Here is a 24726-nt window from a genome sequence, read left to right on the forward strand (position 1 = left end):
AACATCCTAAAATTTCATCACCATCCAACGGTCGGATCTCCGTCAATTAACAAAACTAAGTGACGGTTAACATTTTATTTTATGAACTTACAACTCCAATTCCGGAAGATCCGTAACTCGGATTCCCAATCCGTAAGTTCCAATAATCCTCAAACATTACGTATTACAACGTATCAAAGTTTGGTGATGATCCAACGGTCGGATCATCAATTCACATTTTCACCTAATGCGAAAACTATAAAACGTTATTCGAACACCTAACCAACAATCCTTAATAACTTTCTCATACGGTGCTCAATTTGGGTATATGAATATACCACAGTGATCTAATCGACGTCACAGACGTCGACATATTTTTAAAATAATTTTTTACTGTAGAACGCGCCCCCACGCGCCAAGGAAGGCACGGGTCCACGCGCCCCCACGCGCACCTTCCTCTTCCTTGGGTCGCCGGACTGGTTTTTCCGGTGACCGGAAAACTGGGCATTTTTCAAATGCCTTGTTCTCCTTCGTTTCTCAACCATTTTCTTCGTATAATATATAAAATTGAAGCCCCAAACATGTAGAATCACAATATACTACTTTAAAGCTCTAAAAACCAGGAAATCTCACCGGAAAAATTCCAAGAAAACCGGCCAAAGATGAACCACGTGATCCCGACGTCCATTTTGTTCAAACGAGGCACTCCGAGCCTCCTCGTGACCTCCTTAAGCTCACTGTGAGCTTTTTTTAGCCTAAAACGTAGTCATTTAGAAGATCATGAACAGTGCCATTTCACGGGGCTTTAAAAACTAGGGTTTTTCGAAATGAAACTCACCTGAATTTGGTATCCCCGTGTTCGTGAAGTCCTCAGAATCACGATGGTAGTCTTAAATTGGACGTTCGTGGAGGTTTGATTGAGGTTGTGTGTGAGTCCGTATGTTCGAGAGTAAGAGAGAGAGTGAGAGAGTTTTCTGAGATGAAAGAAGAAAAAAAGAGAGAAGGAGTTACGGGTTTTAGGGAGGGAAATAAGGAATGGGGATCCCACGTGGTCCTTTTCCAATCCCCAACTCCAAACCACAAAATTTTAACCTAAAAATCTAAGTTCCATCCTTATTAAATTCCATTTTATTTTCAAAACTTAGGAACCTAGATAATTATCAACTTGAGCTTCACATACTTAGTATTTCTTAAGGGCAATTTCGTCCATTCACAGCCACAAATGTAATATTTTGGAACGGGCTGTGACACTTTGTATTTATAGACTTTTGAAGCCTTTCCTATAAATAAATTTGGACTTGATTTGTGGCTTGGTTCATGATTTATTTCCATCAATAAATCAAATTTTTTTTTTGGTAGAAACAATAAATCAATTATTTAGTTTAAATAAAATCAAATAATCAATCTTGCCTCATTTGGCATTTCTATTTGCTTTAATTTAAATTATTAATTTGTTTAATCTAAATTAAAATCAAATATTAATCTCCGGTCTTGATGAGTCATATGTCACGCAAGCTTCTTGCATGCCATGTAAGCCCTCGTATGCCAAAATTTAATGTGTTTGGTGACCATTTATTTTCATCGAAATTTGCATGTCTACAATGCTTATTTCTTATTGATGACAAATCAAACAATTTACAAATTTATTATAAAAAGTTAGTATAACTAACATTACTAATTTTACAATCGAATAATGTTATGGAGATTAAATTTGTAAAAGGTGTAGTCAAATTAGGATTTGTTGGGATTGTAATGAACTTTAAAATCATGGTGTATTCAATTATGATTTTAAAAGAGGATTTTAAAAGAGTTTGAAATCATGGTGTAATCAAATTAAGATTTGAGGGGATTTTAAAGAATACATCAAAATCAATGGATAGTCAATTGAGATCTTTAAAAGGTCTACCAAAGTCTAGGTGCAGTGAGAACACTAAAGATTTGCTAAGATTTAAATGAATGGGGATTTGATGGATTTGAGAGTTGTGGTATAATTACAAATGCCACCAAGAATCCTATCCTCCACCCACTGATTTCTTTCTTTTCACCTAGTGAAAAACATGCCAACCTCATTTTCTTCTCTACCTTCGTCTTCGACTTCATCTTCTTCAACCTCATAAATTATGGATTTTTTTTTTTTTTTTTTTTTGCAAGTTCTAATTGTAAACAAATGTTACGAATTGAAGGTGTGAATTTCAATGTTTTTGCCTTTTTATAACTTGAAAGAAGAAAAAAAACCTCAAATCCCAAGTTCAATATTTCACCAAAAACATCATAGATTAGCCGAAACCTGGACATGATCGAAGCTCCAGCGGTAGAAGAGCTTCACGGCCTACGTTGGTTCCAATACAGGAGTGGCAATGGTTGCTGTATTACCGCAAGTCAGCAACAAAAGTTGGAAAATCTCAATGCTCTAAACCCTAGTTGATTAAAACACCTCCAACCATTAAATGAGAATCCATAAATTTGATTACTATTTATGATAGTGTCTGCCTCAATTGTTCCAAATTTTGAAATTAATTACGGGGTTTAACCCAAATATTGACACAAATCAAGTTACATAAAAAATTAGATAAATAAAAGTAGGAAGCAAAATAAAAGGATATAAATCACTAACTACTAATCACATTAAGAACAATATTTGTGATTTTTTTTTATTTTCAATTCCGAAACCCAACTGAAAGTTGGAGAGGTTAATCTCAGCTGCATGATTTCATAAAAATGATCCCACAGCTTTGTGCGAGATTCCAATTTTTTTTCAAAATCCTAGTAAATTCAAGAAAAAATTCATACAAATTCATAGAAATTTATAATAGAAATTCATATAAATCCATCAAAATCTATATGGATATGGAATTGTAGAGTGTATTAAAATCTTTTAAAATCAATCACCTAAATAAAATCCATTAAAATCCTATGAAATTTAAATTGACTACATTCCTAAGTTAAATGATATGAAAATTGATAATTAAATTATTAATTAAGTATTGATTAATGTGCTTATTTTTTATTTGTGACACATCATTTAATTTGCAAAATTTGGTTAGGTTTGGTTTACTTCGATTTTCTTTCAGTTTTTTTTTGTACGGTTTTTTTTTTGGGGTATGGTTTTGTTCGGTTCGTTTTTCCCTTTTTTTAATTTTATTTTTATTATTTTATAAAACTTGATCTTTTTTAATATGTAATTTAGAAAGGAGGCTTGCATTGGTAGACTAATAATAAGAAAATAGGGAAAGTAGAAGGTAGTTGTACATATACAAGATCATATAGACCAATCATATTTTATCAACAATTTCAATTGCAAAGAAAAATGATTACCATATCCATTCCAAAAGCAAACAAATAGAGAAGCTCTTTCAAGTTCCAAAGTGTTCTAAAATTTTACTCTATAAACAATGGAATATCCTCTCTAATTGAACCAAGTACTCTTCTTCAAAATGATCTAGGCTTAGTTTCAAAATTGGCAACAAAGTTTCACAAAAGAAACATCACAAACATACATTCATAAAGTATAAAGGCATTCGGTTTAATTTGGTTTCCGAACCTCCAAAATCGAAACAATGAAATTCGATTCAGTTTGATTTTTTTTGTTAGGTTTTTATTTTTATTTTTCGATTTCAATTTGGTGTTCGGTTCTTTTTGTTTTTCGGTTTCAATTTTTTGAACCCACCGCTATATATGTGTTTTTGAACAATGGGCCAGTAACGTTTTTCAATTTCGTCTCAGCCTGGCGAGAATCGAACCTAAACACTGCCACCCCCTCCCCAGTCCGTCAATCCCCATACTAGCCGCCACCCCCGGCCTTCTGCATACCAGGCTCCATCATCACCCACCAACCCATCTCTCTGCGGGAATTAGAAACGACCAAAATCATCAGAGGAACGAGCCCTCATACCAATCGGTTGACCATGTCCATGGAAGTCGCGGACAGAGACCCCATCACCAACCTACAGTCCCTGGTCGACTCCCTCAAGCACAGAGTTCAGGTACGCTCTCTCTCTCTCTCACTCTCTCTTATTTTTCTTTGTTTGGTCAGTGAGAAAATGTGGTTGAAAAAAGAACCACAAATGACCCAAATCCCGTCGATTCTATGCAGTTTTTCATGAAAAATCAAGTAATTCTGGTAGATTCTAATCAAACAATGCATTCTGTATTACGATAGCTTATAACTGTTGCTGGTTTTGTTGCTGAGAACAAATCTCCGCCTTGATTATGGTAAATTTAATTACTTATTACTGCATTATAACATAATCAGCATGACTCTCAGCTATTTATTTTCTCATTTTCCTCGCATAGTCGAAGCTTAAAAATAGTGGATGTATTCGCTTTAAGTTCTCGTCTTCGTTTATCTTCTTTTTGTTCTAATAAGTTCTCATGTACATGTAATTTTAGTGTATTTAGATTGTTTCCCTATTATATTTTCCCGTGTTGTGCTTGTTGGGGGGGGCGAGGTTACTAGAATCTGACTTACAAGAAGTGTCAGTATGAAGGCTTGCAGGTCGGGTATCACCCATCATGTTCGGAGAGTCACTCTGTAGGTATAGGTAATGTATGTTGTGGGGATGATGGTAAGTTGGTAACAATTTAAGTTATGCGAGAGGTAAAGAATAGCCAAGAGAGTTGAGAGGTTAGGGGATGTGGGTATGAAAAAGGAGACGAGCTCATTTGACGAGGAAGGGTGGAGTAAACTGGAAACATCTTGGAAAGAAAATGAACTTATCATTGGTTCCATTTCTAGTAAACAAGAGTAGGAGTTGGGGGAAAGGAAAGAAGACAGAGAGAAAAACTAGGAGTGACAATTTTGAGCACGGCATGATAATTTGGCTTTGACCAAATGCAAAGTTACTAAGTAGGTTGACTGTTACTTTGCACAAACCTAGTGTCAAGGAGGAATATTTCGATTCTGGTATTATATAAATCCTTATAAAGTAGATCGTTAGTTTTTGAAGAATCAGAAATGATAGGTTTGGCCTAGAAATAACAGGAGATTAGTCTTTTAAGTTTCTAGATCACCATACTTGTCTGTCAACTCAATCACAAAAGTTTGAGTGTCGAGTCAGTTGACATGATTAATCAAATTGGTTCGGTTAGGGTTGACTAGAAGTCTGGATGCACACCATATGGCATGACACAAACTCTCCGCCTATGTCTTACATGGCCGGTCCCAAGCCCGGATAAAGGAGGAGGGGGAGGGCGTCAGGTAGTCGACAGCCGGCACTCCATGATCACGTCGAATCCTTATGAAAATGAATCCAGAACAAAATCGCGCTAAAGCTAGGGCGTCACCCGTAAGTGGCGCGCTGTGTGGCCTGAGCACAGTGATAAGTGAGCAAGGGTCGCTGTATCTCCATCGGCACCCGGATGCAGTGTTAAATGAGCAAGGGGGCCATAGAAACTTCTTTTCGAACGACTCCACTCAAAGTTGTTTGGGAGCATATGCTCCTATCAACTTTACCCGGGACACACAAAAGAAGTACTTTGATCCTATTAGACGGGGGAGGGTGAAGAAGCTAGGACAGAAGGGTAGAGTTCAAGAGAGCAAAATGCGTTTAGGAACGTGGAATATAGGAACCTTAACAGGAAAATCTATGGAAGTAGTGGAAGTTATGATGAGGAGAAGGATAAATATTATGTGCCTACAAGAAACTAAGTGGGTTGGTAGTAAGGCAAAGGATCTAGAAAACTCAGGGTTTAAACTTTGGTATTCGGGCACAAATAGAACGAGAAACGGTGTTGGCATCATCGTGGACAAGACCTTGGTACAAGATGTTGTAGATGTCAAGAGGGTAGGAGATAGAATCATGGCAATCAAGATTGTAATAGGACAAGAATTTATCAATGTGATTAGTGCGTACGCACCTCAAGTAGGGTTGGATACGAGTTCGAAGGAGAAATTTTGGGAAGATCTTGGAGACTTGGTGCAAGGAATTGCTCAGACGGAGAAGTTATTTATAGGAGGAGATTTAAATGGACACGTGGGCAGGGAGACAGGCAACTATGGAGGTTTTCATGGTGGCCATGGTTTTGGGGAGAGAAACGAGGATGGGGAAGCTATCTTGGATTTTGCAATGGCATATGATCTCTTCTTAGCCAACACCTTCTTTAAGAAGAGAGAAGAACATGTGATCACCTACAAGAGTGGGTCGTCAAAAACACAAATAGATTTTCTTCTAATGAGGAAAGGGGATCGTATAACTTGTAAGGATTGCAAAGTTATACCAGGAGAGAGCGTGGCTAATCAACATCGCTTGTTGGTGATGGATGTACATATCAAAAGAGTAAGACAAAAGAACAAGACTTGGAAGTGCCCAAGGACTAGATGGTGGAATCTAAAAGAAGAAAAACAAGCCATTTTCAAAGAGAAGGTAATCACCCAATGTGTGTGGGATAGAGAGGGGGAAGCTAGCCAAATGTGGGATTCCATGGCTAGTTGTATCCGAAAAGTAGCAAAAGAGGTATTAGGAGAGTCCAAGGGCTTTGCCCCACACCAAAAGGAATCTTGGTGGTGGAATGAGGAGGTACAAACAAAGGTGAAGGCTAAGAAGGAATGTTGTAAAGCCTTATACAAGGAGAGGACTGATGAAAATGGTGAAAGGTATAGAAAAGCGAAGCAAGAGGCGAAGAAAGCTGTCAGAGAAGCTAAGTTAGCGGCTTACGACGATATGTATAAACGACTAGATACCAAAGAAGGAGAGTTGGATATCTATAAACTATCTAGAGCAAGGGAAAAGAAGACAAGGGACCTAAACCAAGTGAGGTGCATCAAGGATGAGGATGGAAATGTTCTTGCTACAGAGAACGCGGTTAAAGACAGATGGAGAGGTTATTTTCATAATCTTTTCAATGAAGGACATGAAATGAGTGCTTCTTTAGGGGAGTTGAGTAACTCAGAAGAGTGTAGAAACTACTCTTTTTATCGTCGAATCCGGAAGGAAGAAGTGGTTGTAGCTTTGAAGAAGATGAAGCATAAAAAAGCAATAGGCCCAGACGATATACCAATCGAAGTGTGGAAACTTTTGGGAGAGACAGGTATAACATGGCTCACTGACCTTTTCAATAGGATTTTGAAAACGAAGAAGATGCCAAATGAGTGGCGAATGAGCACTTTGGTGCCTATCTACAAGAATAAGGGCGACGTACAAAATTGCATGAACTATAGGGGTATTAAGCTAATGAGTCATACAATGAAGCTCTGGGAGAGAGTCATTGAGCATAGATTGAGGCAAGAGACACGGGTTTCGGACAACCAATTCGGGTTCATGCCAGGGCGCTCAACCATGGAGGCAATCTATCTCTTACGAAGATTGATGGAAAGATATAGAGATGGGAAAAAGGATTTACACATGGTCTTTATAGATTTGGAAAAAGCGTATGATAGGGTCCCAAGAGACATTCTTTGGAGGATTTTAGAGAAGAAAGGAGTACGAGTAGCATATATCCAAGCTATAAAGGATATGTATGAAGGAGCAAAGACTGCCGTAAGAACTCATGAAGGACAAACCGAAAGCTTTCCCATAACTGTAGGATTACATCAAGGCTCATCCTTAAGTCCTTACCTTTTTGCGTTGGTAATGGATGAGTTAACACGACATATTCAAGATGATATTCCTTGGTGTATGCTTTTCGCAGACGATATAGTGTTGATAGATGAAACTCAGGAAGGGGTAAATGCAAAGCTTAACCTTTGGAGAGAAGTGTTGGAATCTAAAGGTCTTCGCCTAAGCCGATCAAAGACAGAATATATGGAGTGCAAGTTCAGTGCAAATGGAGGCCAAAACGAGTTAGGGGTGAGGATCGGAGATCAAGAAATACCAAAGAGCGACCGTTTTCGTTACCTAGGATCTATCTTGCAAAAGAACGGAGAATTAGATGGAGATCTCAACCATAGAATACAAGCTGGATGGATGAAGTGGAAGAGTGCATCCGGCGTGTTGTGTGACCGCCGTATGCCACTGAAGCTCAAGGGAAAATTTTATAGGACGGCAATAAGGCCGGCGATGCTGTATGGCACAGAATGTTGGGCGGTGAAACATCAACACGTACACAAAATGGGTGTAGCGGAGATGAGGATGCTTCGTTGGATGTGTGGGCACACGAGAAAGGATAAGATTAGGAATGAGGATATCCGGGGTAAAGTAGGAGTAGCCGAAATTGAAGGAAAGATGAGAGAAAATCGGTTACGGTGGTTTGGACATGTGCAAAGAAGGCCTACTGACGTTCCGATTAGAAGATGCGACTATGGGACAGAGGTTCAGGGCCGAAGGGGTAGAGGAAGACCTAGGAAAACTTTGGAAGAGACTCTAAGAAAAGACTTAGAGTACTTAGATCTAACGAAGGACATGACACAGGATCGAGCACAATGGCGTTCTAAGATTTATATAGCCGATCCCACTCAGTGACTTGGATTTTCCAAGTCTCCAACCGAGAAGTTTTCCTCACTCGGGAAATTAAGGGAACACTACCCCAACCTACATGCTCCACTCAGAAAGCTTCAACATACAAGCTTTAACAAAAGAAAATTCAAAGAACTTAGCGAAGAAGGCTTTGGTGTATTTAACACAATACGTTGAAATGAAGGAAAGCTTATTTATTGATATCCCCGATAAGCTACAAATATGTACATATACATGAGTCAAAATAAGCACACAAGAGGGAGCCTTCACAAAGGTTGCTTAGGAGAAGTCTCAGCAGTCGGTAGAGCCCCAGAAAGAGAAGGCACCGGAGGGGGATCATTTGGAGCCTCAGTACTGGACAGAACCCTAGAAGGAGGAGGCATCAGAGGTTGATCATTTGGAGCTTCATTACGCGGTACAGCCCCAGAAGACGAAGGCAATAAATGCCTTTGGAACAAACCCACAAATCTCTGATGATCAAGTAAAACCTGACCATCAGTTTCTTTCATCTGGTCAAGCTTCCTCTTCATGTTTGTAGCATAGTCATGTGCGAGCCGGTGCAACTGTTTATTCTCATGCTTGAGCCCTCTAATCTCCTGTTTGAGACTCATCACTTCAGCCGCCAATGATTCAACTTGGCGGGTTCGAGCAAATAGGCGTTGGGCCATATTAGACACAGAACCTGCACACTGAACACTGAGAGCCAGCGAATCCTTAACAGCTAACTCATCAGACCGTTTGGAAAGTAGTCTGTTATCTTTGGGAGTGAGAAGGTTCCTGGCCACCACCGCAGCGGTCATATCATTCTTCATCACGGAATCCCCAACGGTAAGAGGACCAGTAGGGGAGACGAAGGATGGGCGCCATATGTTGTCTGGAGAAGGCGGGGCTGCCTCTTCAACAAGGTTCAAGTCAAAACGACGGTCGGAGGGGCCAGACATTTTCAAAGGTGTTGAAGAGAGAAGAGGTCGGACAAATCAAGATCTTAGAAGTGCAAGAATGAAGCTTCTACTGGTGGAGATTCAAGTGTGCTTTGGAACTTAATGCCAGCCCCTATAAAAATCTGCATTCGACGAAGCTTCAGAAATCGAAGAGGCGCCTGCTCAGAAATCGAAGAGGCGTTTGCTTTCTCAAAAGCTGGGCTGCTTAGAGATCACGAGGGTTGATCTCAGAAATCGAAGAGGCGTTTGCTTTCTCAAAAGTTGGGCTGCTCAAAGACCACGAAGGCCGATCTCAAAAATCGAAGAGGCGCTCGCTTTCTCAAAAGCTGGGCTCCCCAGAGACCACGAGGGCCGATCTCAGAAATCGAAGAGGCACCTACTTTTCCAGCCTTTTCCAGCCTTGTCAGCACCTGTCACACGCACACTCAGTTTTGCGGAAATTATGGGCATTCTGTCAAAGACTTCTGGGGAAGTAGAAAACACATGAATCTTACTGTTCAATCACCCACTTCTCACACGCAACAATAGCTCATGGGTACCACAGATAACTTTGCCAAAGTTCTCTGCCAAAGTTGAGCACGTGAAGCTTGCAGCTCCCACTACATCGCTCTGACCAAGAAGGGTAAAAGAATAGCAAAGAAACAGCACTAACAAAGTTTAGACCCATAAATTTTGAAGGTCTAGCTACCATATTATTACCCACAAGGGTAAAGGAACAGTACCACTGCTGGATAATTGGAAAGTCCCTGTGTGTCAACCTCTGTGCTTCGTGGCAAGGTAGACTAGCAAACATGCCCAACCTTTACTCACATTCGAGAAAACACTCCCAATAAGATTGCTTGCTCCAAAATCGAAGAGGCACCGTCCTCCGAATCTCGAGAGCCAGACTCCCAACATGACTACTTTCTTAAAAATCGAAGAGAGGGTAAAGGAACAGTACCATTGCTGGATAATTGGAAAGTTCCTGTGTGTCAACCTCTGTGCTTCGTGGCAAGGTAGACTAGCAAACATGCCAAACCTTTACTCACATTCGAGAAAACACTCCCAACAAGATTGCTTGCTCCAAAATCGAAGAGGCACCGCCCTCCGAATCTCGAGAGCCAGACTCCCAACATGATTACTTTCTCAAAAATCGAAGAGACACTGCTCCCCGAATCTCGAGAGCCAGACCCCCAGCATGATTGCTTTCTCAAAAATCGATGAGGCATCGTTCTCCGAATCAATCGAAGAGGCGCTCGCTTTCTCAAAAGCTGGGCTGCTCAGAGACCACGAGGGCCGATCTCAGAAATCGAAGAGGCACCTACTTTTCTAGCCTTGTCAGCACCTGTCACACGCACACTCAGCTTTGCAGAAATTATGGGCATTCTGTCGAAGACTTCTGGTGAAGTAGAAAGCACATGAATCTTACTGTTCAATCACCCACTTCCCACACGCAACAATAGCTCATGGGTACCACAAATAACTTTGCCAAAGTTCTCTGCCAAAGTTGAGCACGTGAAGCTTGCAGCTCCCACTACATCGCTCTGACCAAGAAAGGTAAAAGAATAGCAAAGAAACAGCACTAACAAAAGTTTAGACACATAAATTTTGAAGGTCTAGCTACCATATTATTACCCACAACTGTAAAGGAACAGTACCACTGCTGGATAATTGGAAAGTCCCTATGTGTCAACCTCTGTGCTTCGTGGCAAGGTAGACTAGCAAACATGCCCAACCTTTACTCACATTCGAGAAAACACTCCCAATAAGATTGCTTGCTCCAAAATCGAAGAGGCACCGTCCTCCGAATCTCGAGAGCCAGACTCCCAACATGACTACTTTCTCAAAATCGAAGAGAGGGTAAAGGAACAGTACCATTGCTGGATAATTGGAAAGTCCCTGTGTGTCAACCTTTGTGCTTCGTGGCAAGGTAGACTAGCAAACATGCCCAACCTTTACTCACATTCGAGACAACACTCCCAACAAGATTGCTTGCTCCAAAATCGAAGAGGCACCGCCCTCCGAATCTCGAGAGCCAGACTCCCAACATGATTACTTCCTCAAAAATCGAAGAGACACTGCTCTCCGAATCTCGAGAGTCATACCCCCAGCATGATTGCTTTCTCAAAAATCGAAGAGGCATCGTTCTCCGAATCTCGAGAGCCAGATACCACAGACCACTTTTTCAAAGTGCTCTGACAGAGTTAAAACATGTGAAACTGGTAGCTCCCACTACCGTGCTAAGACCAAGCAGGGTAAAGGAATAGCATTACTACTTGTTGTTAGGGAGACTCCTATATATGTCGACCTCCATCCCCAACGGACAGGCAGACCTGCAAAAATGCTCAACCCTTCATCATATCTGAGAGGGCACTCCCAACGAAGCCTTTCGAAATATTCAGCTTTCTTTCCCCCCGATAATACCTCTGCAAACAAGCTATACTAGAGCAAGAATATCTCATATCATCAGGGTTAAAAGCAAGAGTATCCCATATCATGCTTTTTCCCTGTCTTTTCTTTTGGCCTTGTTTTTACCTGTAAGACAAGGAGAAAGAGAGCAATCAGTCAGCACTTGGAATCAAGCTTCCAGCCAGGAACTGACTGCCTGGAACCCCTTACCTGATTACTTACCTGGCATTGCTCTCGAGTACTCATCTTCAACATCTTATGTTTCCAGGGAAGATTCCGCATCTGCTTGAGGAACAGATAGGGCAAGTGCGAAGGATACAAGGAAGCATGTGGAGACAAGCGTAACAGCACACGTGCCGATACATTCATTACTCTGTCAAAAGCAAAAGTATCCCATATCAGCAGGGTGGAACGTACTCTAGATTTGATGGACTTGTTTTGACCCTCAAATTCTTCAGTCGGCCTTATACTCTGGAGGAAACCAGAAAACCCTCCAGCTCAGTTCAAGAATAAGCCTGTGGAAAGTTACTTCTTCAAAAGCAAAAGTATCTCATATCATCTCTTCTCATTTTTCTTCTCTTTATCCTTCATGCTGCTGCAAGATGGGGAGAAGGTGAACAATCAGTCGGAGCTCTGATTGCTTACCTTGTCTGTCACCTCTTTCAGCAGACCCCCGAGCTCGGCGACTTGGGGGACTCCTACTACATGGTTTGTATCGCGCTTGACCAAGCCTGAAACTACAAGTAAGCTTCAAGTGAAATTGATACATTACCTTGTGCATCTCCACCAGTTAAAGATACCACCCCTGGATGGAGGAAGAGTACTTCCAGAGAAGATGCCACATCTACCTATGAGACAGATAAGGCAAGTCAAGACGACACCACACTCCGATACTTAGAAGTTTCGTGATTACGAGATCATTCTCCCACAATATTTCCTAATGTCATTTGTACTAAATCATTCACTTGTACTCACTAAATGAGAGCTTGAACCTATGTACTTGTGTAAACCCTTCACAATTAATGAGAACTCTTCTATTCCGTGGACGTAGCCAATCTGGGTGAACCACGTACATCTTGTGTTTGCTTTCCTATCTCTATCCATTTATATACTTATCCACACTAATGACCGGAGCAATCTAGCGAAGCTCACAAAAAGCGATCGTTTTCGCTACCTAGGATCTATCTTGCAAGAGAACGGAGAATTAGATGGAGATCTCAACCATAGAATACGAGCTGGATGGAAAGAGTGCATCCGGCGTGTTGTGTGACCGTCGTAGGCCACTGAAGCTCAAGGGAAAATTTTATAGGACGGCAATAAGGCTAGCGATGTTGTATGGCACAGAATGTTGGGTGGTAAAGCATCAACACGTACACAAAATGGGTGTAGCGGAGATGAGGATGCTTCGTGGGATGTGTGGGCACACGAGAAAGGATAAGATTGGGAATGAGGATATCCGAGGTAAAGTAGGAGTAGCCGAAATTGTAGGAAATATGAGAGAAAATCGGCTCCGGTGATTTTGAACATGTGCAAAGAAGGCCGACTGACGCTCCGGTTCGAAGATGTGACTACGGGACAGAGGTTCAGGGCCGAAGGGGTAGAGGAAGACCTAGGACAACTTTGGAAGAGACTCTAAGAAAAGACGTAGAGTACTTGGATCTAACGGAGGACATGACACAAAACCGAGCGCAATGGCGTTCTAGGATTCATATAGCCGACCCCACTTAGTGGGAAAAGGCTTTGTTGTTGTTGTTGTTGTTGTTGAAGATCAATTATGTGAATAATAGTGCTAACCGTGCACAAAGATGATGACACCATGAAAATCATTAGTTGGAGTTTGAGAGGGCTTTCTTAAGTCTAGGAAGTGAAATCTAATAATAATAAAGAAAAATGAGATTTGATAGAAGAATTGTAGTAGCTCATGTGGAGCTAGGTGTAAGGAAAAGGAATTTATTACCTTTTTCAGAAAGTCTAGGGGAATTTTAGTTATATGGAACACACAAGGTTTTCTGGTCGAGTGAGTATTGAAAGAATTTTTCGGACTCCATTAAGCCTAAGGTGACTGATTGTTGACTTTAGTAGTAGTCCTGAGTTCATGCCCTTCACTAACAGAGTGGGGAAGGGACATTTTAATGTGGTTAGATTTACATCAGAAGAGTCTAGTTGGGGAGAAGCCTGAGGGTGTGAGTGATTTTAGTGCCTTTGTAAAAGAAACTAATTTGGTTTAGAAGGTAAAAGACCAAGATAATGTCACCCTTTACTTTTTAGCTTACTTTTTTTTTTGTAGTTTCTTGTATCACATCATTTGTTTATGGTGATATCACTGTATGTTTGGTTGCAGAGGTGCCAGTTCAATGCCTCTGCAAAAGGAGGAAGATAGGACGGGGAGGATGAAAGTTAGAGAAAAGACTTTGGTCTCATTTGTTTTAATGGTGACATCGTTGTGTAAAAAAAAAGAGAGGGGGGGGGGGGGGGGGCGCTCTTAATCAAGCAAATTTGATATTGACAAAAAAAAAAAAATCAAGCAAATTTGAGGTTCAAATAGAACTATCATAAACTCAATTTGTTTTTCTATGGAATGGCATTACTTTTTGTTGCCATTTTGGTCTGTTTTTAACTAGTTTTCTTTTGGTGGTAGATGCATATAAGGCCGTGATAGGTTTTGTATTGCTGAAACCTAATTTTTCTAACACATTAGTTTAATTGTTTTTTCTAGTCATTCCGTAATCCCAGATTCATTTCTAAGTATTACTTTTGTTTTAACAAATGTATAGTTCTAATAACTTATTTGCAACTAAAAATTCAGGAATTAGAGGTTGTGAATGCCAAATTGTCATCTCAACTTGCAAATTGTTGCTGTCATGAGGTTTGTTATCTTTTGCTTAATATTTTGTTTTTCCCATTGTTCTCCTATATGATAAAATCAGATACCTATTTTACTGTTTAATCCTTGACTTTCTTAATAAATATTAAATCCTCACTAAACTCTTATTTTGATGTAATCATAGATGTTGTAGCACAATGGAATATTTGGTTGAAAAAAATGTATAGAAGAAAACTAGAGTTGATAAACAACTATGGTTCACAAGTACAAAGAATCCACGAAAATGTCACCTTTGACCAAATTGTATTACTATCAATCTCAAAATTTGTTTCCTCAAGTTTTTTTTTTTTTTTTTTTTTTAACTATGAAATATCATTGTTTTCATTATGCATATCTGCTTTTTCCATAAAGTTTATATTTTCGAAAGCATCTAAAACTAATGTACATCAAGGTACTATACTTGTGATTCTGGGATATCATATGTAGCAAAATTCACTTTCTAATATTTTGATGTTACCCTTAATTTTGTATTAGGTTTTGTACAACTTTATATCGCCTATATAATGAAACTTGGGATATTTCAAAGTTTGAGGGAAAGAATAGGGAATTACGTGCCAGTTGTATCTCTTGCATTTCAGTTAGTATTTTCAGTAGTTTACTCGTTAGGGTCAATTGCATTTTGCACCCTTGTCGTTTAGGGCATATAACAGTTGTCCACCCTTAAAGTTGCAACTGTTCTACCATTAGCTCCTTTGTTCGTCAAACTGCCAAGTTAATCAATATGTTCTTTATTAAGAGGAACTCAGTGGGCTTATATTTTGCTCACAAGGCGCTAGGTTGATGTTGAAGGGCCCTTCTTCAAGATAAGGTTTTCCTTGAAAAAATATTATTATTTGCTGTCCATATAGTATCTAGTAATCCATGTGTCATCAAACTAGACACCTTGTAAGTAAAAATGGGCCAGCTGAGTGCTAATCAAAGGTTAACTTGACTAGTTTAATGGAGGGTCAATGTTGTAAGGATTCATAACTGTAGGGGTTTTTGTCAATTTTTAAAACACAAGGACCAACTGTCACTGACCTCAAACCAGAGGGTAATCAACACTAACTATTCAAGGGCATTGCTGGTAATTTCTTCAAAAAGGTATAGTAAACCCTTTAGATATGCAGACTAATGATTAAATGAAGGATTAAACTTGACACATGATTTTAGACAACAAACACAATTCAAGAAAAAAAGGTGCTGCAACTTTAACCAGAAAAGAAATATCTCCTTCGTATTGGTTTTACTTTTGCTTTTGTTTGTGTTTATCTTTTTGGTTTTCTGAAGATGAGCATGTTATGATGCAGAAAGAGAAAAAGCCTGATGGTTCTGTAAGTTTTGATAGTTCAGTTGAGAAAAGCAGGAAATCAAACTCTGGAAGTAAGAAGACCACCATTGAGAAAGTAAAAGAGACAGTGCCAGGTTTAATTCTTTGAATTTACTTTTCAAAATAAAAGTAATATAACTTGTGGCATAAGATGCCAGGAAAACCCAACCTGACTAGTTGATAACCGTAAATATATTTTCTTAAGGTCCTTCAATCTCTCTCTCCATCCCACTCTTTTTCACTCATGTGGTTCATAGTTGTTTTCTATGTTTTTTCAATAAACCAGTGCATTGACTCATGCATAAGTACTTTGTTTAATGTTGTTGTCCAATTTTTATAACTCAGTAGTAGTTGTATTTTAAAATCAATAACATGCTTCTTTTAGGAAGCTCTCCTTTTGAAAAGTCTATTCTGGTTAATGACTTTTACACGCACATGTTCATATTTTTGAATTTTAAATCTCTATGTTTGTACACAGGTCATATCACAAGGATCATTAATCACCTCCCTAAGAGATATGTTGCTCTGAAAGTCATGTATTTTGGGCAGAGGTACTTTCTACAACTAAGATGATTTTATGTTGAAATCTTAGCTTTTGCCTTTCTTCTTAAGAAAGAATATCATTTTTCTCCTTTTTCTTCATTATCATTTATGAGGAATTAGGCAAGATTTCTAGAATACTATTGCATGTCCAGTAGGCTAGAAAGAACCTAATACCCTTATAAAGATCATGGGATGTAGAAGGCCTTTTGAACTCTTATGTGCTACATTACAGGTTTTATGGTTTTGCTTCAGAGGCACAAATGGATCCAACCATTGAGGTATTGATTCTCATATTACTGCTCTTATTTTCTAACTTTTACCTGAGTTTCATCTTATGCTCTGGAAAATATGCAGTCTGAAATTTTTAAAGCCCTTGAGAAGACAAGACTTTTAGTTGATGACAAGAAGGAATCACAATACTCAAGATGTGGTAGAACCGACAAGGGAGTATCTGCTGTTGGGCAAGTAAGTTGATGCAAAATCTTTCTATTTGAGTTTCGGTGGTTGGTGATTATATGGTTGGAATAACTGTATACATATTTGTTGGGTATTCTTATGATTATTAGTTGCGCATTCCTCAATAGTAGGTTAAACTGAACTATGCTGGAATCATCTTTTGAATCTCATGCTGTAATAGTTGAAAGATGCTAGAAGTAGATTACCAAATGCTATCCTAGATAAAGTCAAGATTAAATGTGGATGTCGGGGGAATATATTAACAAATGACAATGATGCTAATTACTGATGTATTTATATATTCATGTAATTAACATTGTTGTCATTTATTAATATATCAGTGACAATATTGGTAAAATTTACAGAAATAATCAATTTTTATTTTAAGAAATGCAACTGTTAATGCAAAACCAATCAATAATTCGTCAATTAAGCCTGTAAACTTCACAAAATAATATATCTTGGATAAATGTATGACGTGTAAGGTGAAAACTAAAAACAGTGTGCACTACGGATGTGTGTGTGTGTATGTGCACTACGGATGTGTGTGTGTGTGTGTATATTTGAAACTTGAATATTATGTGCAAGGTGTATTTTTTTTAATTATTAATAAATTTTAGCTAATACTGTCTCGATTGTTATAAAAAGTGGAAGAAGGATGTTTTTGCACGTAGTTTTCAAGTTTCAATGTCATGTATCAGGGGCATTTTTTTTTTTGGGGACTTAAATATCATGTCAGAGATATACTATGTTGCATTTTTGCTGGATTGATTGGTGAATTATTGGTTGGTTCAACATTTCCACGAGTTTCATTCAAATTCCCATGTTTTAAAGAATTTTTTTTGTGGTCATTTTTGTAATTTCTGCCACATATCTGGAGATGGAATGAATTACTGATGTCTATATTTACAACCGTGCTTGATGCTTTGTTTCCTCCTAAAAGGAAAAGAATAGAACCTTGCTTGGTACCAGCTCTGATGCTACTATTTTTATTTCTTTTAAATATGATTGTTGAGAATATGGAAATTTTTTTTCTACAGGTTATCGCTCTCTATTTACGATCAAACCTCAAGGAAACATGTGAGAATAATGAAGATTCCAACAAAATCGTTTACAATGAGCAATATGGTTAGCGTGCTTTTTTGTTTTTGATAAGATATAAGAACTTTATGGAAAAGAAAAATGAAGTACAATAGAAGATGTGCAAGCAGTCCACATATGACTACGAAAAAGCATACAGGCCAAACCAACTACAAACACTAGACTAGAAAACAAACCATAAATGCAAAATTTATTTCCCCGTATAAAGAAGAAAAGAACTTAAATGATAGTTCCTAAAATGTTTAATCAATGCCAAGCAGAGGATAGATCTACATTTATCTCAAATAACGGACATCTCCTCTGCCCTGTTCCAGGATGATGTCCTGAATAGGATGGGGACGCTGTTCACATTAATTTAGACCAGGTTTTGATCAAAGATCGGAAAAAGCATGGCATAAGCCTAGTTCTGTTGGATCAGGGCTGTAGCGTGAGCTCACAATTCATACGGCAGTACAAGCTAGTGGAAACTGTGAGGGAGCAAAATAATTTCTCATTCTTTTTAGGAGCGGGAATAGGTCATAAGGCTATTCTTTAAGCTAAACAAAGCCATATAACCTTATGGTAGCCTGGGTTGTACTTTGGGAAAGTGCAATAATACTGATACAAAATAATTTAGTTATTTGGTTATATGTTATCATGATTACTGTTGCTTGAAAAGGAAAATGAACAAGAAAGTAAACTGTATAATGCTTTGATGCAAGAATATTGTCTTTGGGCGGAGGATTGCTTTTAGAGGCATCATAGGACACTTGATATGAGGAATGGCAAGATGAATGATTCCTGGTATTTGGTTGAACTAGTTGGATCTCAAAACCAATCGTCTGGGTTTGAGTATTGGTTAGTGCGTACCACGTGCCAATGTGTAGATTCATTTGACAAAGGTTTCAATCTTTAGCAGTCAAAATTGTTGAATGTTTTTTTTGTAAAACTCAAATCGCATGGCCTTGATTTGGGGAAGTATTTGTATCTACCACCGGTCTACGTAAGCAAAAAGTTTTTCAGTGGAAAAAAGCAACAAAAAAAGATTCTAGCACCGTAGTTGAGATTTTGAAGCATAGATTTTATTGTGCTAAAACTTGAACCATTGAACCATATTTGTTTTGCTGGCCCCGTTTAAGATTTTTAATTACCATTTGAGTTTTTGATGAATTTCAACTAACCACATTCGACTTCAATAACGCATGCTCCTTTGTTTTGTTCATGTTTTTCTCAGAAGGTGAAATTGATTACGTGAGGGTGTTGAATCGGGCCCTTCCAGAGGATATTCGAGTTTTTGGCTGGTGTCCTGTTCCATTGGATTTCAATGCCAGGTTTGTCTACCTTCTATGAGAGTTGCCACTATTTTGAGATGATAATGTTGTTAGAAATTATTCTGTTTTTTTGCAAAATCATATTTTTTTTTTTATTTTTTTTTTTTTTTTAAGTGAAAAGAACTAATCTTATAAACCTATTAAAATGACAGTTGCTCTGTGGATTTGATCCTTTTTATGGCGTTTCTTTAGTGAAACTTGTGTATTTTGACTATTTTCAAGCATTTAAAGATATGGAATGAATAAAAATACCTGTAGGCAGTTACAACCTAGTTAAGTTTTCTTGAATTTCCATGCCCTCTTTGAATTAATAGCCACAAAATGGAATTAGCAGTTAGCTAGAGGAGCGTTCTCCCCCCTTGCATCCAAGTTCAAGTTCCTCTCCCTGTAGTCTAGATTAATTTACTGTATAATATCACTTGTATCAAAATAGACACAAAATGGATGTACACGTATTGATATTAACTAAAAGTGTTTGGTATAGTGATCTTATAAATTATTGGACAATGAAAATGGCATTGATTCTTAAGCATAATCAAACAAGGAGACTCTTACCTCTATTTGTTAAGTTTCTTTTGTTATGCCATAACTCAAGATTATCCATGTGTTTGTCAAATGGTATGAGTCTGGTTAAAGTTTCTTGGAGCTTCCTTTTGCATAAATGCTAGTGGTATATTCAATTATGTGCCAAGTAAGTGTTAACCTGGAATTCTGGAGGACCATTATTTGTAGCAATAAAAAGGAATTTCTTAGTTAAAAAGGTGAAGTTCAGCTTATCCAATGTTCTTAAAAGTTTGGGAAGGATTTCAGTTCATCTGAGGATAGCTGAGTTATGAACTTCATTATCTGTATAATTGCAAAAAATATTCATATTTAATCTCTGATGCTTATATGGTTGAGGCTTTCTAACAGTTCACTGTATTCCATAACTGTACTGAGTCCTGACCCTCTTTTTTGTAGTCACTTTAATGACCTTATGCATGAGAGTAATTCGTTGCTTTCCTTGGTCAAATACAGGTTTAGCTGTTTAGGGAGGGAGTACTATTATTTATTTTGGGGGCAAAATCTGAATCTCTTGGTACGTAGTTCTTCTCTTTTGGAACGTTTTGAATGCATTTTCGTGCTCCTAGATTGGAGTTAAGAGAACACAAACATGGTTTTGTCTGGTTCATGTTTAGCCAGGCTATGGAGAGTGCTGGTAGGAAATTTGTTGGTGAACACGACTTCAGAAACTTTTGTAAAATGGATGCACTAAATGTACACAACTATAGGCGAAAAATCACTTCATTTGCAGTCTCTCCTTGTGATGTGAGGTTGACATGGGTAGCTAATTTTTCTGACCCTTTTCTCCCTTTTATTTTTTCGTTTTTACATTTAGTTGATTTGCATTACCCTAATTGCTTAACCTTGACACAACTGAGATATGCTCGAGTATCGCATTCACCAAGTTCTGTGAATATATCATTTTTCTTCTCGGTTGCTTACTTTTGCTCAATTTTGTTTTTTATGCATGTAAATGTGAGTGCGGACTGTACTTGAAAAAAGAAAATATTCGTTTATAATTGACCAAGTCAATTGCCCTTTATACTTGATCATGGCAGTCAAACTTGTATTTTTTGTTTTCCTGTATCAGTGATTCAGTTGTCATTTCCAGAAAAAAACTTCGTTTCTTTTTGTTTCTGCAAATCTTTTTTCCAACTTTTTTGTCTGCTACTTTTGGCATCATCTTTTGAATGCATAGTTCACTATCTGATTTTATCAACATGCCAAAATGAAGAGTTTCTGTATTGAGATTTTCCTGAAGGGATTGTCGGGAGTTTTGGTTTATAATATTGCATTTATTTTCAGGTTTGACGAGAACCAGCTTTGGGCGATTAAAATTAAAGGTAGTGCTTTCCTCTGGCACCAGGTCAGATGCATGGTTGCTGTGCTATTCTTGATCGGCCAAGGTCATGAATCTCCTGATGTGAGTATCAAATGTCAATTTGATAGATTGATTGCTGGAGTTTGGGTTATGCTTGTTTAAGTGTTAAGAAATGCAAAAGAAAAACATAGCACCTCAAAATTATCAGTTTTTTGTATCTCTTAAAACCATCATACTGGTGTGCACATAAGTCTGAGATGTAGCCGAAGTTGCTGTAAATGTGAACATTCTACTAGTGAAGGTATTGTTTCACACATGCGAATGATTGCATCTAGCCAGATGCCTCTTCCTAACATCTGCTTTCTGAATTCCCTTAATATACCACTCCAAAGATTTCCGTGAAAGCTAAAAGAAAAGTATTCAGTTGGGACCATTTTAAAGCAACAAGGTATGCTGTACCTGTTTCTTTGCTATAATTTGACTGTTACTGTTGAGGATTTTCTGTTCATAATAAAGATTGTTTAAACAAAAAACATGCCCACCATTGGAGTTTGATTTGGAAGTTCCAGTGATATGGAAACCACTAAGATCGACCCGTAGCCTGGGTTTAACCGCCAATGGCAGCATCTTCCTTTTGCTTTGAGGACACCTAGGCTTGAAATGCCCTCTACTTAAGTTTTCACTTTTGTTACATGAAAGTAACTGAGATTTAAGTATTTTAATTTGTAGGTGGTTGATGCATTACTGGATACGAGCAGAACCCCAAGAAAACCTCAATACACCATGGCCCCAGAGATCCCATTGGTTCTTCAGTCCTGTGAATTTGAGGGTCTCAAGTTCACTTGTTCTTCAGGTACTTATATGGTTGCTGAACCACAAACAGCCCACGCTATGTCTCTATAACTTCTGAATGTGTGCTTTTCACGTGTTCCTCTAGATGCTGGGCAAGCGTTGCGTGTACACTTGGCAAAAGAATGCCAAAGTTATCATCTCCAAGCTGCAATCTTCCACGAGGCTCTTCGGAGCTGCTTGCCAATAGAAAAAGGTGCTGAAAGTAATGTTCCTCATATATTTCCGTTGAATACTATTAGCATTTGCTGTATACTTATTGCCTATTTCTGGGACCACCTTTGTTTTCTCAGATCAGAGTTCCTTGGAAAATAGAACAATCAAGAAGAAATGTGCCCATGTCCCTCTAGTGTCGCGGCCAACTGAGCGTAAGTGCTACCGTCTCTTTGTAAACCGCATAGAACCGATTATTACGAGAAAAGTGGAACATTGTACAGGTGACATCCTCAGTAAATAGTTGGAAAATGTTAGGATATACTCTATGGTGGCTTGCTTTATGTTATGCAATATATAAAATGTGCTTTCAAGAGTGTCTAGCTTGCATTGTGTTCTCTGTGACAAGATTATCATGATTTCTCATTTTGCATATGGTTATCATGATTTCCTTCACCCCGTACAAAAATAAATCAGCAAACATAAACCACCACATCAAAATGGGTTGTCTTTGTGGTTGAGGCTGTTCAGGGAAGCTCGTTTGAGTTAGGCGCTTCCGCCTTCATGTACTGCTTTGTTGTGTGAGAGGTATCCATTTTCTGAGGGAAAGGGGAATGGTGCTGGGAGGCGTTTGGTGATGGCTGTTTTTTGGTGTAGCTTGGGTGGAAAGAAATAGAAAGATATTGTACTTTAGAGTGAGGGAGGTGGGTAATATGTGGGAGATAGTCCGATTTTGGGTACCTTATGAGCATCGGTATCTCCAGAATTTAGGGCATATTCTGTATCAAGTAAACCCACGTTTTCTTAGTATTGATATAAACTTTATGCATCCAGTAGTAGTATTAGTCCTTGCTAGCATTATTCTCTGTTTGCAGTTGTTTGTGTACGTGCTAGCATTAGTAATATTTTGTAACTTCACTAATCAAATTATAACTCTTCCTAAATTGATCGCAGCATCGTATGACGAGAGACGTGCCAAATTAAACTCCAAGGCGTAGAGACTGAAGAGCTTAATGATATTGTTATCTTGGAGATTAACAAACTAGACATTGTATTAGTATGTTCTATTAGTAAATTAATTGTTTCGTTGCAAAATGTTGTTCAACGATTTTTCTTATCGATGTATAATTTCTCACAATTGGTTTTTTCTATTTTTCTGTTATCGTAAAACTGAAAAACTTGTAGTTTTCAGCTTTTAGTTTTCAAAAAGGTGACAATAAAAATTGAAATGTAAGAATCCTAAGCTTTTGCTTCTTCACTTTTGTAGCCTGCGAAAAGGCTGAAAGCACATGGACAAAGAGTAGAGTGCGTAGACCTCACAAACCCCCAATCATTTTACCAACTACTTGGGGCTGCTTCTGCGTCCGGGTCCGGTTCATATGCCATCCTCGACTCTTTTCACGGGGATGTCTCTTCTTTTCTTTTTAATTTATTTATTTATGGTATATTCATGTTTATATTTTGCAAAAGGACGGAGGATGAAGACCTTAACCATAGAATACAAGCTGGATGGATAAAGTTGAATAGTGCAATCAACATGTTGTGTGACCGTTGTATGCCACTGAATCTCAAGGGAAAATTTTATAAGACGGCAATAAGGCCGGTAATGCTTTATGGCACGGAATGTTGGGCGGTGAAGCATCAATATGTACATAAAATGGGTGTAGCGGAGATGAGAATGTTTCGTTGGATGTGTGGGCACACGAGAAATGATAAGATTAGGAATGAGGATATTCAAGGTAAAGTAGGAGTAGCCGAAATTAAAGGAAAGATGAGAGAAAATCGGTTACGGTAGTTTGGACATGTGAAACAAAGGCCTACTGATGCTCCGGTTAGAAGATGCGATTACATAATATATGTTCAAGGCTGAAGGGGTAGAGGAAGACCTAGGAAGACTTTAGAAGAGACTATAAGAAAAGACTAAGTATTTGGATCTAACGGAAGAAGTGACACAGAACCGAGCGCAATGGTGTTTTAGGATTTATATAGCCGACCCTACTTATTAAAAAAAGATTTTGTTGTTGTATATTCAAGTTTATATTACATTCATAAATAAATAGTCAATTACTTCTCTATCGTTAAATTACTCAATATTGCATTCAAAAATTTATTATGAATTAGTTTAGTGTTTGCCACATCATCTCAATTCTCCCTCAGTTTAACTCAATTCTCCATCGAGTGGGTCTAGTGTATCAATCTTTGTATGTGACTCATTTAATACAACATGACGTTTTTACTTTCTTAAGTGGCTCATGAGCTGTCCAATGACAGATATAGACGAAATAATGGATGAAATTTTGAAAATCTGACAAAGAGTGATAGTTGGTTATTTATAAGATAAAGTCATAGGGAGTGATTCACTAATTAAAATATCATAGTGGAAATTAAAAGTAGCGTACAAAAGGGGGCAAATCGCTCATTGAAATATCAAATTTGAGTTGCATGTAATATTTCTCCTCTTTATGCATCTCGAAGTTAAAACTAATATATAGCTAATATTTGAGTATTTTTGTTAGATTAATCACCGATAGAGGTCGAATTCATGTTGTCATACAAGAG

At 38.3% G+C, this 24726-nt stretch overlaps 1 protein-coding gene across 7 annotated transcripts; it reads left to right on the forward strand.

The window, feature by feature from the left end:
- The first annotated feature begins 3663 nt into the window (after positions 1-3663).
- LOC103443946 (uncharacterized) lies at positions 3664-23305 on the forward strand. Of its 7 annotated transcripts, none has more exons than XM_070822154.1 (15): positions 3664-3962; positions 14505-14564; positions 15872-15986; positions 16370-16442; positions 16667-16712; positions 16789-16899; positions 17931-18018; positions 19205-19301; positions 20319-20379; positions 20484-20614; positions 21150-21267; positions 21895-22018; positions 22103-22210; positions 22308-22382; positions 23122-23305. In XM_070822154.1, the coding sequence occupies exons 1-15, from the start codon at positions 3885-3887 to the stop codon at positions 23163-23165; spliced, it is 1329 nt and encodes a 442-aa protein (XP_070678255.1). In that variant the 5' UTR covers positions 3664-3884; the 3' UTR covers positions 23166-23305. The 7 variants fall into 7 exon arrangements, with proteins under 7 accessions (XP_070678255.1, XP_070678253.1, XP_070678259.1 ...); XM_070822152.1 differs by having other exon boundaries at positions 3680-3962; positions 22308-22451; XM_070822155.1 differs by lacking the exon at positions 3664-3962 and adding an exon at positions 4119-4191 and having other exon boundaries at positions 22308-22451.
- Positions 23306-24726: the final 1421 nt, after the last annotated feature.

Source organism: Malus domestica, chromosome 05, assembly GCF_042453785.1.
Source record: "Malus domestica chromosome 05, GDT2T_hap1".
Taxonomy (NCBI): Eukaryota; Viridiplantae; Streptophyta; class Magnoliopsida; order Rosales; family Rosaceae; genus Malus; species Malus domestica.